This window comes from Pelmatolapia mariae, linkage group LG23 (assembly GCF_036321145.2).
Source record: "Pelmatolapia mariae isolate MD_Pm_ZW linkage group LG23, Pm_UMD_F_2, whole genome shotgun sequence".
NCBI classification, from domain to species: domain Eukaryota; kingdom Metazoa; phylum Chordata; class Actinopteri; order Cichliformes; family Cichlidae; genus Pelmatolapia; species Pelmatolapia mariae.
Window position 1 is genome coordinate 29,634,676 of NC_086246.1, and position 15,667 is coordinate 29,650,342.

At 41.6% G+C, this 15,667-nt stretch overlaps 1 protein-coding gene and 1 long non-coding RNA gene across 2 annotated transcripts; both read left to right on the plus strand.

Annotated features, from left to right (window-relative positions):
• Window positions 1-692: 692 nt before the first annotated feature.
• On the plus strand, window positions 693-10,572 carry LOC134620434 (uncharacterized). Its single transcript, XR_010092117.1, has 3 exons — window positions 693-783; window positions 3,138-3,199; window positions 10,131-10,572. It is a non-coding gene; the product is annotated as an uncharacterized LOC134620434 (long non-coding RNA).
• A 172-nt stretch (window positions 10,573-10,744) lies between these two features.
• Window positions 10,745-15,341, plus strand: LOC134620396 (E3 ubiquitin/ISG15 ligase TRIM25-like). Its single transcript, XM_063466559.1, has 2 exons — window positions 10,745-11,307; window positions 11,982-15,341. Exons 1-2 carry the CDS (start codon window positions 11,302-11,304, stop codon window positions 12,915-12,917), a joined length of 942 nt encoding a protein of 313 aa, XP_063322629.1. The 5' UTR covers window positions 10,745-11,301; the 3' UTR covers window positions 12,918-15,341.
• Window positions 15,342-15,667: the final 326 nt, after the last annotated feature.

Here is a 15,667-nt window from a genome sequence, read left to right on the forward strand (position 1 = left end):
GTCTGCATTTCTCTCTGTTGTGTTCTCACTCATTGTTGTGTCCTCTCTTGAAGTATGTGTTCCATGATGTCACAAAAACGTGATCGGTCAACTTACAAGTCGATGTAAGAAAACAACCACAAGTGAGACTGACAGCTGCAATCAGCTGAGCCACCTTTATATTTTGCTGGACCAACTGGATCTGAGAAAAGTAAATAAATTAAACAAACTTAAATATTTGAGTTATCAAAATTTCTGTCAGCTAAACATTTTGAATTGTGTGCATAGTGTAAAAACTAAAGTTCCATAAAAAAGCAATTAAAAAAAAAGTTTTAATGTTGAGTAAACTTTTTTTTTAAATTTCACCAGTCCTGATCTGTGACAGCAGAGAAAAGGCTGGTTGGAGGGATGGTCTGAATCCTTTCTATTTCAGCTGTTTCAGAGTAAAGAGTGTTGTTAAGTAAATAAATGAGAAATGGACTGGATTTAGAGAATCAAGAGACTCAGAAAAAACACCCAACAACATAGAAACATTCCTTCTCTGTGTCAAACACTTCCTTAGCTTCTTCTTTCAACTTGTTGATTTTCAGCTCTACACCTAGGCTGCCACAATCTGTAGTATGAAGAAAGTGCATGCATAGTATGTCTGGCTTTGCAGCTGCTGTGACGGGCTGATACAGAGCAGCCAGACGTCTGTGTGAAAAGATTAATCATTAACCGTGTCGTCCATTGGCTGTAAAACACGGTCCTGAGCCGAGTCATTGTCATATATTTATTCGCTCTTAAAGTTGAAACTAAGTAAAGGTAAGTTTCCTTCTTTGCTGTACAGGTACAAGAAAAAACAGAGGGCAACACAGGGGACTTTCAGTCTGGCACAAAAGCTGTGAAACCTCCAGCTGACCCTGTGGACAGGCTTTTATTATTGCTCTACTGCCTGTTTTTGTCCTACCTTCAACACATTTGTATTGCTATTAACTGTATTCTAATTTTCAACTTTATTTTATTGTGATTATTTCTAGTTTTTACTTACATTGACAGCAATACATTAAGAAATACTTTAAACGGCTGCAGAGGTTATAGATGTTTTGATCCTGGGTCTCTTAACCAGCATTCTGTGTTTTTTGACGTTTTATGTTTTATTTAGATATATTTAGATTGTTTCTTAAGTTTACATTTCATGGCATATTCCTAATGTTTATCTGCCATCCCTGTGTTCCCTGTGTTGTGTTTCTGATTTATCACTTTCTATATTTTACACTAAAATACTGGCACCAGGCTGACTATTGTGTTCAGCCATAAAAATATTAGAATTATGGTATCTAACCACATACTTAGTTTGCATGGGATTACCTCGGCCTTCAGTAACATTGTGAGGAATCCTAGAGTCCTTTTGACCAGAATGTGTCCTCCAGTGTGCATATTAAACATATATGTAGGACTGCTTTCTTGCATTTGCATAATATCTCTAAAATGACAAACCCAATTTCCAAACATCTTTCTAAAACTGGAATAAAAACAAAAAGCTATAATTTGCATTTCTTGATATAGCGGCAGGTTGTATTAAGTAACAATCACTTCCGAATTACATCTAAGGCCATGAGGCTCTGTCAGTCACACTAGCATGATGGTTTTGAATGCAGTACCTTGTAAGAGCTTCAAGGTCACGCACATTCACTCGTGGTTTCCTTGCTTGGCCTTTACGCAGAGTGATTTAAATTTAATGTCATACAAAGGACAAATATGTGCACTTAGAGTCAATACATTTTATTGGATAATATACCAGAATCTGCTAACAAGGTCATACTCAGCAGCTATATTCGTTGATCCTGACATAAAATTCATGCAAAAAGCAACAGAGACAACATTTCATAGAGAAACCAAAATGGTGAATGTAAACACCACAGTACGAAGTTCTTTGTTACACTGCTTGATAGGACAAGCACACACGGTCCAGGACATTGGACCAAGGAGTAGAGTAGATGCCAATATTTAAAAGAATTAAGATAAATATCCTCATATCCATATCTCAACACAAAAAAAATGTAAAGAAAGGATCGAAAAAGAAATGACAGAGAGAGTTAAGCTGGACAAAATTAAGTCCTGCATAAAACTGTTCAAGATGGAACACAACAGACAGCAGCAGATATTGTTCTGGCAGTGAGGGAGGGCTTTTAATTCGAAATGAACAATGCAGCAAATAGAACAGTAATGGTATAAGAGACAAAATAAATCCATGAATTTAATTATACCTCAGTTTGAAATAAATAATTCATTTTCTTTACCATGAAGGAAAATGTGACTGCAGTGAAAATAATGACCATAGAACATGTTTTATTGCAGAAATATGAGGATGAGAGAAGACAATTGATCCAAAGCCATAGTAACATGAAAATGAACATGAAACTTATTGATTTCTAAAAACCCCCACCATTTTTCTGTTTGCCAGCCACCAAAAGAAATTATTATTAATAATAAAAAAGAACTCAGCAGCTTCACAAACAAAGAAACTGTCATGCATGTTAGTCTTCTTTGCGAGCACTGCAGTAGATTGGCTTTGGCTTTGCTCTGTGGAGGCAAAGTTATGGAGTAACAAAAACAGGATTGTATAATAATACAATACAAGCAGATTAAATATTGTCTGATAACTTATGACGAAAGGGTGGGATTAAATAAGTGTACATTTCTTTTCACTCCTTTTCGATATGTATCTAAATCAGAACAGGTAAAGCAGTATTGAAATGTATTTTGTTTTACTTTGTGTAGCATTTTTATTTATTTTCTTTGCTAAATGAACTTCTGTATATTGTTTAGATGATCAGTCTGATGGACTCAGGTCCATCTGCTTCTTTGATGTTTCAGCGTCTGAGACAATTTCTTGTCTCGTCACTGCTTCTTCCTGTTAGCTCCACCTGTGTGGGCGTGGTCTTCAGAGCGTCCTCTCGTCTGTAATGAAAATGTTGCTTCTTTTATTTTTTCTCAAAAGAAAAAATAAGCCCTGACTGAACACGAGCAATGATCAGGTCCACTAAGACACATCCACGCACTGCTGAGCCACTGCCTCTCAGAGGCGGAGCAATATGTGAAAGACGAGCGCTTCAGAGTCAGAGACCGGAAGTGAAACTTACAGTGAGAACAGCAAAGTTTGTTTGTCTTCACAGGAGCGTCAAACTGAGCTCATCCAGCCTTTCTGAGCAGCACAGCACAGGCTCTTCCAACACTGGTGAGTACAGATGATCACGATCACACTGTTTTAAAATCCACATGTTGATCCTCCTCTTTGTAACCTGGAAACACGGTGCAGTTCACCTGTGGGTGGGGTAGGGAGTATTTCCACACACATGTCTCCCACTTTGTTAAATTATTTTTATAAAAATATGAACATTCATCCTCATCTTATTTTTAGCACAGTGCAAAGAATAAAATCATAAACTTTCACTTTCAGCAGTCCTGATCTGCGACAGCAGAAATGACGCTGTTTGTGGGGACGATCCGGAGCTGTGGAATAATTTTTATGTCAAAACTCATGCAAAAAACGTAATCACGAGCAAATAATTTCATGTCACATGTGCAGGTATTCATTGTCACACATGTCAATAAATTCTTTGTGCGTAATGACGCTTTTATGCTCACTGTTCACCGCCTGTCCTACAGCCTCATGTGATGAAATCAATGTCATATGGTAAATGGCCTGCATTTGTATAGCGCTTTACTCAGTCCCTAAGGACCCCAAAGCGCTTTACACTACATTCAGTCATTCACCCATTCACACACACATTCACACACTGGCAATGGCAAGCCACATTGTAGCCACAGCTGCACTGACAGAGGCGAGGCTGCCGGACACTGGCGCCACTGGGCCCTCTGACCACCACCAGTAGGCAAACATGGGGTTAGTATCTTGCCCAAGGATATTTGGCACATAGTCAGACTCAGCGAGCATCTCACCACACATTTTTTCTCTCTCCCCCTCTTTTTATTTACGAACAAGTGATGTACTCTCTCCACCTGTCTAAGCGACACACACAGCGCACACCCCTAGTTATACACAGACATCTATGGGTGCACTAAGATTCGTTACATGGAATGTAAATGGAGCTGGCTCCAGAGAAAAGAGGTTAAAAATATTTAACCAACTCAAAAAACTACAGGCAGATGTTGTCCTTTTACAAGAGACCCACAGACCTCTTAGAGGTTCGAATGAACTTAAAACACCTGAGTTTCCTAATGTGTTCTCAGCTTGTTATAATTCTAGACAAAGGGGAGTAGCAATTTTAATCCATAAAAAAATTAATTTCACAGTACTCGATACAGTTATAGATCCAGAGGGCAGATTCTTAATCATTAAACTATCTATACTTGATAAAAAGCTATGTATTGTAAGTGTATATGGTCCAAATGTTGATGATCCCTCATTCTTTCACGGTTTTTTCAGTGCACTCTCTGAACACTTAGATGGCACACTTGTTCTTGGAGGCGACCTCAACCTTGGACTAAATGAAGAAATGGATAGGCTCAATACAGCAGGAACTCAGCGTAATTGGCAGTCCATAAATATAATCAAACAGTATATGAGCGACTTTGGTCTTTGCGATGCATGGCGCTCCCTTCACCCCACCAGTAAGGAATATACTTTTTTCTCACATGTCCATCACTCCTACTCTCGTCTGGATTATTTTTTGGTCAGCAGCTCACTGCTGAGGGACATTTCAGACACTGAGATTCACCCTATAGCTGTCAGCGATCATGCTCCTGTATCTTTAACACTAATGCACAAGAATAATACTACGCCTAGTAAAAACTGGAGATTTAATACATCACTGCTTAAAGATGAAGACTTTATTAAATATTTTAAAAAAGAGTGGACTTCATATTTAGACTTTAATGACACTCCCGGAACATCAGCTTCTGTTCTATGGGAAGCAGGGAAAGCTGTGATGAGAGGTAAAATAATTTCTTTCTCATCACATAAAAAGAAAAAAGAAAACAAAAATATTCAGGAATTAGAAAAAACCATCAAATCACTAGAAGAAGCCTATGCGTCCGACCAAGATCAGGAAACATTGAACAAAATACGCAAAACAAAACTAGAATTAAATGAGATAATTGATAAAAAAACAAAATTCTTAGTACAAAGACTACGCTTACAAAATTATGAACATGGTAATAAATCCGGTCAATTTCTAGCAAACCAGCTAAAAATAAATAAAGAAAAAACAACTCTATGTGCTGTTCAAGACTCATCTGGGAACACAATATATGACCCGAAACAAATAAACAACATCTTCAGGGATTTCTATAAAACGTTGTATTCACCACAAATAAACCCATCTAAAAAGGAAATTGATCAGTTTTTAGACAACATAACTCTCCCAAAATTATTAGACTCTCAAGCAATGGCATTGGATTCGCCACTGACACCAGGTGAACTCCAGGAAGCCCTGATAAGTATGCCCAATAATAAAGCTCCAGGTCCAGACGGCTTTCCTGCAGAATTCTACAAAGAATTCTGGACGATTTTAGCCCCAATTTTTTACAGAACGCTGTTGGAGATCAAAGAAAATGGCAGACTCCCATCAAATATGAATTCTGCAAACATTAATCTCCTGCTAAAACCAGGCAAAGACCCTGTATATCCCTCAAGCTATCGTCCAATATCCCTTATAAATGTAGACCTTAAAATAATCTGCAAAGCTCTCTCGAAGAGACTAGAGAAAATAACCCCCCTCTTAATTCATCCTGACCAAACTGGTTTCATAAAAGGTAGGCACTCATCAACGAATACACGTAGATTACTTAATTTGATAGACTACTCATACAGTAAAAACCTTGAAACTACAATATTTTCTTTAGATGCAGAAAAAGCGTTTGACAGAGTTAACTGGAAATTTCTATTTGCAACTTTACACAAATTTGGTTTTGGATCTTCTTTCATCAACTGGTTAAAAATATTATATAATTCCCCAACAGCTTGTGTCAGAACAAATGACCAGACATCCTCCAGCTTCTGTCTCCTGAGGGGCACCAGGCAGGGATGCCCACTCTCCCCTTCACTGTTTGCAATTTTTATTGAACCACTAGCAGCAGCAATTAGACAGAATTCAGTAATTAAGGGCATAAAATGCAAGAACGTGGAACATAAAATCAGCCTTTATGCGGATGATGTGCTACTCTTTCTCCAAAATTCACAAACCAATATCTCTGGGGTGATTGAATTGATAAACTCTTTTGCAAGAATATCAGATTACTCAATTAACTGGTCAAAATCTACAGTCCTTCCGATTAATTGCTCCTTCCATAATTCCTCTTCTACTCTACTGCAATCGGGAAATATAAAATATTTAGGTATTAATGTTTCTCCCAAGCTTGCAGATCTAACTAAATTAAACTATATCCCACTTTTAAAGAAAGTAGAAGGCGATCTGGCTAGGTGGAAATGTCTACCCATATCACTCATTGGAAGGGTTGCCGCTATAAAAATGATGGTCTTACCAAAAATAAATTATTTATTCTCAATGATCCCAACTAAACCGCCACAAGATTGGTTCAGATCTCTAGATTCATATATGTCCAAATTCCTTTGGAAAAATAAGCCCCCACGTATAAGCTTAAAAACACTACAAAAGACCAAGGATAAAGGAGGATTAGAACTACCTAACTTTCAGCACTACTTCTTAGCCAACAGGCTCCAATTTATCTCAGGATGGCTAAAACATACCCTCTTAGATGAACCTTGGCTAGATGTAGAAGAGGCACTTTGCAATAATCTAGAGATTTCAGATCTACCATTTATCAGCTCAAACATTCAACGACATGAATGCTTCAAAAGCGTCAACATTAGCTCCTCTCTGACAGCATGGTGGGAGTTTCTGAAGTTGACAGAGTCTTCATTAATCCCATGCAAACGTACACCTATCTGGAACAACCCTGACATATTACAAAACAATAATATGATAAACTTTTCAGATTGGAGTGGTAAAGGAATCAAATATTTAGAACATATACTAGAAGGAACAGAATTTATTTCATTTGACAGACTAGTTACACAATATGGGATCAACAAGAAAAGATTTTTAGAATATCAACAAATTAAATCCATAGTAAAAAAGAAATTTAAACCGGGTCAAGTTGAACTACAAACACCACCAAGTGTGGTTCAATTTCTTACTCTTAAAACCCCCAAATTACTATCCAAAATATACAGAATGCTTTATAAAATAGATGAATCAATATCACTTCCTATTGCAAAATGGGAAGCGGATTTATCAGTTAACTTAGACCAAAACTTCTGGTCTCAGATTTGCTTAAAAACCTTTCATCTAATTAGAAATCCCAGTCTTCAATTAATTCAATACAAAATACTACATAGAGTGCACTATACAGGTCATCGGATGTTCAAGATGGGCTTTACGTCTACCAACAACTGCTCACACTGCCAAACCAATTCACCGGACAATTATATCCACGCTCTTTGGTTCTGTCCACCAGTTCAGAAGTTTTGGCATGAGATATGTGAAGACTTATCAAAGTGTCTGAAATGTAACATTCCAACTTCCCCTTTAGTGTGTTTGTTGGGCAGCTTAGATAATGTCACTTCAGAAAAGAATATAGCCCACATGGTTTTCACTGCCCTATGCATAGCCAAGAAAACAGTCCTCATGAACTGGAAAAATAAAAATAATCTTAATTCTAACCAGTATAGAAATTATCTATTAGATTACATTAGTCTTGATACAGCCTCTGCCACCACATCAGATCAATTGCTCTGGGCTCCTTTGATCAGCTCCATCACCTAGTGGGGGTGGGGGGTCATAGTTTGGTCCCACCTTCACTGTTGTGATTGGTGTGGGGGTAGGGACAGGCTTAGGGCGTCGGGGGGTTCCCCAGGAGCATCTTCCTTGGGGGACTCAACCCGGGGTAGCGGTCATGGCCAATTAAGGGCTCTGTTGGCTCTTAGGTGACGGTTTCCTCGTGGCTGCGTGCAGCGGGGCTAGGGGAGGGTCTGTGCTGACGGACGTGGGTTACTGACCTGGTAGCCTGGCTGCCCCTGGGTGGGTCCGGGACGGGCGTGAGGTTCTGGGGGCGCTCCGTCTCTGGGCTGGGGCCCTGGCCGGGCCTCGGGGGCTCGGGTCCTGGTTGGTGTGTTGCTGGGGTTGTGGGCGGGTGGGTATATGGGGGCCCAGCCCTGGCGCAGGGCGCCGCCAGTGCATCGAGCCACCTGGGGGACTCTTCAACTGGTGGGGGAGGTTGTCACATCTTGCTGGAGCTTTCCTCTCCTCAGGAACTCTCTCTGCAGGAGGGGGAGATATAGGAGAGGTGGAGGAAGATCTCAGCCTGGGCGTCTATTGTCTTGTGTAGTCTGGAAGATGAGTGGATGATGGGGTGGGTGCAGTTTTCTCTGTAGTGGGGTCGGGTGGGCTGTCCCGGGCTCTGTGGGGCCGGGCGGCGCTGCTGCACTGGGCCCTGGTCCGGATGGGCCTGGGCCCCCTTTCCCTGGCGGGTTGCAGAGTATGGGGGTGCCTACTGGGGTCAGCGGGGGAGCTGGCCCCAGGGAGGGGTCACTTGCCCCTCCCTTTCTTCCCTCCCCATCTCCAGCTGCCTCCCTCTTCCCGCTCCACCACAATCACCCACACATGCAGGGCCTTGGGGTAGGGGTGTGTCACCAGGGTGCAGAGGAGGCATCCCCCCCCTCTGTCCCCTTCTGGCTGCCTCTGCCTCAATTTTATCTCACAACTTAGACATTCACATTACTCACACTGTCATAACACATACATATAGGATCTTGGGGGTGGGCTCACAACACGGACTCCAAATTACCATCAGGGTGTACACCTCACCCCTGGCGTCGTTGCCCACCTCTCAATTTTAAATACACGTAGACATTGAGGGCTATCAGGAGGGGCTATGCGCTTACCTGCTCCTCTCTGGCAGGTAGCTCCATGCCCCCCTGGGTTTTAATTGCACCTTAGAACACATATACATCAACACTACATATGAGCGGGTAGAGGGAGGTTTGGAGTCTTCTCACACCCCCGGTCTCTGCGGCCTGCTGGAGCGGGGGGGCTAGGAGGAGGAGTTGGCCGTCCGACTGGGGTCTGGTGTGTGGGGCCTCTCTGCTGCTGCGGAGTCGGGGCAGTCTGCTTCTCCCCACTGCAGGGAAAAGGGTAACACCACCTGGGTCTGGGTGCAGTTTCCCCCTCCAGGGGCAAGGGTACCTAGACCCGGTTCTTAGAGTACGCTTGGGGAGTGTGATTGTGTGTACAGCGTCTCTTTATGTCTGTCTCCACGTTGGTTGAGTGTGGAGTAATTGCCTATGAGAGCATGAGGGTGGGAATGGATGTTTGTATTTGAGTGTGCCTGTATGTCTGTGTCTATATGTCAGGTTGGGTATCAGACGCCACCTCTCTGGGGACATCTCAGTCCCTCCAAGGTTTGGAGGCCTATCTCCCCCCACCACTTCCCCTGCCGGTGGCAGACGCCCTCAGACATCGGTGCGTTGGTGGTTCTTTGTGTCCGGGGGTGGGCGTCCGGGTACACACCGGCTCACTCCTTGGTGGCTGCTTATCGGGGCCTGGAACCTGGGGCTCGCTCGGGCCACTTCGGGGGTGGGGTGCCCTCGGCCTCTCGGCCTGGGGCTCGGTCACTCAGGCACAGCTGGCTGCCGGCGGAGCTCACGGGCACGTCACTGCAACCCCCCCTGGCTTCTGCTCCGCGGCTGCTGAGTGATCCCTCATCTGGGACTCTCCTCAGCTCTTTCTGGGACAGTGGCGCGGCTGCCCCTCTGTTGGTCTTCCTTGGTCTCTTGTGTTCTGGGGGCCTCTGGATGTCTGGAGTTTTGATCTCCTCCATACCTGCTTCATGCCCTGGAGGATGGGACTGTGGCCCCCCACACCCTCTAGCAGATCATTACATTAAGGAACCTTTTAAATACAAGTGCGCTCATGCTCACAGGTGTACACACAGGTGATCACACACACAAACTACACCCTTTTTGGCTCCTACCTCAAAGCACACTGTGCGCTGTCGATCTTACGTGCTGCACAATAATGTTTAATATTAAGTATTTAGTGTTATATTCCCATATATCATTGTGATGTTGTTTATTCTATTACTCTCGTTTTCTTCTGCTTGTTTTCTTTTTTCTTTCTCAACAGGTGATCCAGGTGATCGATATTTGTATTTTTTGTCTGCTTATTTTGTTGGTTTTTGTTTTTTGCCCTTTTTCCCTGTCCCTCTTCTCCGCAGTTTTTTTTTTTCCCCCCCTCTTTCTTTCTCCCTTTTCTTTTCCCCTGTCCCGTATCTAGCAAGTAAAAAAAAATAAAATAAAATAAAATAAACAATAAAAGGTAAATCAAATGGACCATTACGGCAAGGCTGGGATGGTCCATTTGGTAAAGTAAATCCGTTGGGCATCTTTCTTCGCCTTTAGACAATAATTCTGATGGCAAAAGAACCAAAAGGGACAGGTTTAAAAAAAAAAAAAAAAAAAGGACATTTGGCACACAGCCGGGAGGCAGCCTGGGATTGAACCACTGACCTTCTGATTAGTGGCTGACCTGCTCTGCCACCTGAGCTACAGGTGGCAGATATATAACTATATCTATATCTATATATATATATATCTATATCTATATATATATATATATATATGTATATGTATATATATGTATATATATATATGTATGTATATATATATATATATATATATATATATATATATATATATATGTGTGTGTGTGTGTGTCTACACACTTGTATAAATAGAGAAATTTTAAATAGAAATGTGACCGTTCATGTGTGTGTGTAGTTTGTACAGTATTGCACGGAGTAAGGGTTTTTATTTTTATTTAAATACTAGTAAAAATGAAGTAACAAGTGCAGAGTGTAATATGTCCCTGTGAAACTGTAGGACAGCTTCTGTGTGCATCCTGTGTAGTGGAGTGTGTGTGTTTAAGTGTTGTGGTTGAGGTGTCATATGGCTTGGTGGTTAAAACTTGCGCAGGCAGAGTCCTGTAACGTCTGCCAGATGGTAACAAGGAGAACAGCTGATGAAGCTGTGTGCTGTGAGCTGTAGTCAATGAAGAGCATTCTTGCGTATGTATTCCCTTTTTCCAGGTAAGTGAGCCAGTGTGCATTGTCAGGGCGATGGCATCCTCTGTGGCTCTGTATGTTTGATTGGCGAACTGAAGAGGTTCCAGCATGTCAGGGAGGGAGGAGCAGATGTGACCTTTAGCCAGCCGCTCGAGGCACTTCATGATGACAGATGTCAGTGCAACAGGACGGTAGTCATTCAGACAGGAGACCACTGATTTCTTAGGAACAGGAATGATGGTGGGTGTTTTGAGGGATGTGGGGGCCACTGACTGGCTCAGGGAGAGGTTGAAGATATTGGTGAACACCCCTGTGTTCCCGCTATTTTACAAAGTAACATGAAAGTAATGTAACGAGTAGTATAACAAATTACTTTTTGAACAAGTAACATTCTGCATTACTCGAAAGAAGAAAAGTGTTCTGTGTAATATTTGTAATAGTGACTTTTAAACTAGAGTCCAACAGTGATCACAGCAAAGAGGGGAGAAAACCTCAACAAACACGCACAACCATTTGACCCACAGCATGCAATTTGCATGAAAGTAATTTTTTTATTGTCGCTTAGCAACGGTCATGACTCTGAAAATGGAGCAAATGAGAATCGATAATGGAATCGGAATTGCTAAATTCTTATCAGTTGTCATCCCTAGAAATATCGTTATCTCTGGTTTTTACTTTTTCTCCTTCAGTATCAGTGCAGATGTGTTGGTATTGTCTGAGTGGTGACACCTTTCATTCTGAACTGTTTAGAGCAGTTCAGTCTGAAATCTGAACTTTTGGGCTCAAAGGGATTACTTTCACATACACTGACCCTAGATCTATGACAGGAAAGAAGGAACAGTCAAATAGAGCCACTTTTATTAGAATTAAAACTGAATTTAAAATAAAATCATTTTCTTTTCTTTCTCACTCAGAGTGCAGACATGTCTGCTGCCAGCTGTCTTCTATCTGAAGATCAGTTTCTGTGCTCCATCTGTCTGGATGACTTCACTGATCCAGTCTCCACACCATGTGGACACAACTTCTGCAAAAACTGCATCAGTAAACACTGGGATATCAGTGACAGGTGTCAGTGCCCTGTGTGTAAAAAGGTGTTTGAGACCAGACCTGAGCTGCACATCAACACTTTCATCTCTGATGTGGTTTCTCAGTTCAGACATGAAACTCAGCAGAAATCCACCAGCAGCAGCAGCTCAGAGCAACAAGCTGCCAAACCAGGAGAAGTTCCCTGTGACATCTGCACTGGAACCAAACTGAAGGCCCTGAAGTCCTGCCTGGTGTGTCTGGCCTCCTACTGTCAGACTCACCTGGAGCCTCACCTGACAGCTTCATGTCTGAAAAGACATCAGCTGATTGATCCTGAGGAGAACCTGGAAAGCAGGATGTGTATGAAGCACGATAAACCTCTGGAGCTGTTCTGTAAGACCGATCAGACATGTGTCTGCATGCTCTGCTCTGTTATTGACTACAAGACTCATGAGTTTGCTCCTCTGAGAGAAGAATGTGAAGGAAAGAAGGCAGAACTGGGGAAGACTGAAGCTAAAATTCAACAGATGATCCAGAAGAGACGACTGAAGATTCAGGAGATCAAAGAGTCAGTGAAGATGAGTAAAGATGCTGCAGACAGAGAGAAAGCAGAAGGTGTTCAGGTCTTCACTACTCTGAAGAAGACTCTCAGGAGACGTCAGAACGAGCTCATAAAGGAGATTGAAGAGAAACAGGAAACAACAGAGAAACAGGCTGAAGGTTTCATCAAAGATCTGGAACAGGAATTCTCTGAGCTGATGAGGTGGAGCAGCTCTCACGCTCTAAAGATCACCTCCACCTCCTCCAAAGCTTCTCATCCCTGAAAGCTGCTCCAATCACCAAAGACTGGACAGAGGTCAGTATCCATCCACCATCATATGAGGGGACTGTGGTGAGAGCTGTGGATCAGCTGAAGGAGACACTCAGTAAAGACATGAAGAAGCTGTTTGAGGCTAAGTTGAAGAGGCTCCAGCAGTATGCAGTGGATGTGACTCTTGATCCTGATACAGCACATCCTTATCTCATCCTGTCTGATGATGGAAAACAAGTACACTGTGGTGAAGAGGAGAATGATCTTCCAGACAACTCAGAGAGATTTTCTGAAATTCCCATTGTTTTAGGAAAGCAGAGTTTCTCTTCAGGCAGATTTTACTTTGAGGTTCAGGTTAACGACAAGACCAACTGTTCCTTAGGAGTGGCCAGAGAGTCAGTCAACAGGAAGGAAGAAATCGCACCAAGTCCTGAGAAAGGTTACTGGAGTGTAGGAGTATATGAAAACATTTGTGTAGCTCTCGAGGGTCTTCCAGTCTGTCTTCCTCTTCAGTCTTATCCTGACAAGGTGGGGGTGTTTGTGGATTATGAGGAGGGTCTGGTCTCCTTTTATGATGTAGATGATGCAGCTCTCATCTACTCCTTTACTGGCTGCTCCTTCACTGAGAAACTTTATCCATTCTTCAGTCCCGAAGTTAATGATCATCTGATCATCTGTCCTGTCACTCTGTCAGTTTGATCTTTTTCTATATGGACATTTCATAAATTACAGGTTAATCTCAACATTTCTCTTCCAGGTTGCTCTGAAAAGGTTTTTGGGCCATGAAAATGCACTAGTTTTTCCTATTTTTCAATAAAATAAAAGAGATATTGTTAGAACACCAGCAGTGATCAGCTTTGCTCAGACACATTCATGGTAAAAATGCACTACTTATCCATGGTAACACTTTATAATATGGCCAGTGAGTAAGGGTTTAATTCCTCTACAGGTTTTTTTTTCTTTTTTAGCTGAAATTATAATCTGATTATATTGACCTCAAAATAGTTAGTGTTAGAAACACTGCTTATGAAGTGCATTTATTTAAAACACTACATTTGATGATTCATGATTAATATCAATAATTATATTTAAAATATAATCTTAAATAAAAGTTTGCACATACTGGTGGATTATCCATTGCAGAAAAATAAAATGTTGTTGCTAATCCATTAATTCAGTGCAGTTGCGTCAGAAACCTTACACTGCATCGTGGTCTGATGAATTTAGTAGGTACTGTACACTAGAAAGTAGGTTTAATAACAAACATCATACATTTTACAGGAAAGGAAACACAAGTTAGACTGTCAGTCAAGGATAAGTAGAGCATAGTTTTCAGGTGTTTTAGTGGGGAAAAAAAACTAAAAGAAGACATTCATGGTCTTTCTTCTGTTATAATTTTGACTCTCAAAATTCTGAGAGTCAAATTTTGTAACATAAGAGGAGAGTTGAGCACTGTACCATTCATGATGGACACCAACAGAGCATAACAAAAATATAACAACACAAAAAACAATCCAGCCTGTTAGCCTTACCCACCGCCTTTCAGAGGTGGAGCAACACCTGCAAGAGGAGGGCTTCAGTGTCAGAGGCGAGACCTGAAACTTAAAATGAGAGCTGCAGCTCAGCAAATCTGTTTCTCTACAAAGGAATCTTAAACTGAGCTCATCGAGCCTTCTCAACAGGGGTTATCACCACGACAGGCACCAACCACCTTGCGGCCACAGCTCAGTACACAAGCCTCAGCAGTGGAGGTGCTGAACATGGTCCATTTGGACACTATGTTCCCATTTTCCCTTAGAATGCTATAAAACGGCGGTCCCCAACCCCTGGGCCATGGACCGGTACTGGGCCGCGAGAGTTGAAGTTCTGGTGTGAAATTTATGGTTTTCAGGGTTTTTATCGTTAACTTGGTTTCTCTGAGTCTTTTCCCGTGTTGTAGTTGTGTGTCTTATTTTGAAAGAAATATTTACGCCTTACCATAGCGACCAGAGAGCATTAAGGAGCAGAGACTCAGATGAGAGACAAGGGAAGACTGAGACAATATATACACAGAGGTGTGATAAAGAAAGCAGAAACACAAGGTAATTTTACACTGTTGCGTTTTATATTTTAAATGGAGCAATGGAACCACTGTTGGGGGATGCTAAGAGGAAGAAGAGAGCTGCTGGCGCAAAGAAATGTCATGGTCCCAACTCTTCAACATTACAGTTCTGTTTGTTATTAAGATTTCTTTCGTTTATTTTAATGTATTTTTTCTTGTAATTTTGAGTTTGTATTCTAGTTTATGTTAATTTTGTTTTCCATGATCTAATTCCCAGCTTTGGTTGTCTTCTTTTGTTATTTGTAATTAGAGTTATTGTTTATACTTGATCCCCTGGATTTCAGTTTTCCTGCCATCCTGTTTTCCCCTGTCTTTAATTAATTATCTTTCATTTCAGCTGTGTGCTTTGATGATTCTCAATTCAATTCAATTCAGTTTTATTTATATAGCGCTAAATCACAACCACACAAACTAAACATATGATGTAAGTGATGTTCTTGTAAGTGACAGATATACCAAGGAGGTTGAAGTGAGACAACACACACAGTTCAGTTATATTCAATTCAGTTCAGCTTTATTTGTACAGGCTTCAAATCACAACAACAGTTGCCTCAAGGTGCTTTATATTGTAAGGTAGACCCTACAATAATACATACTCAGAAAAAACCAACAAGCATATGACCCCCTATGAGCAAGCACTTTGGTGACAGTGGGAAGGAAAA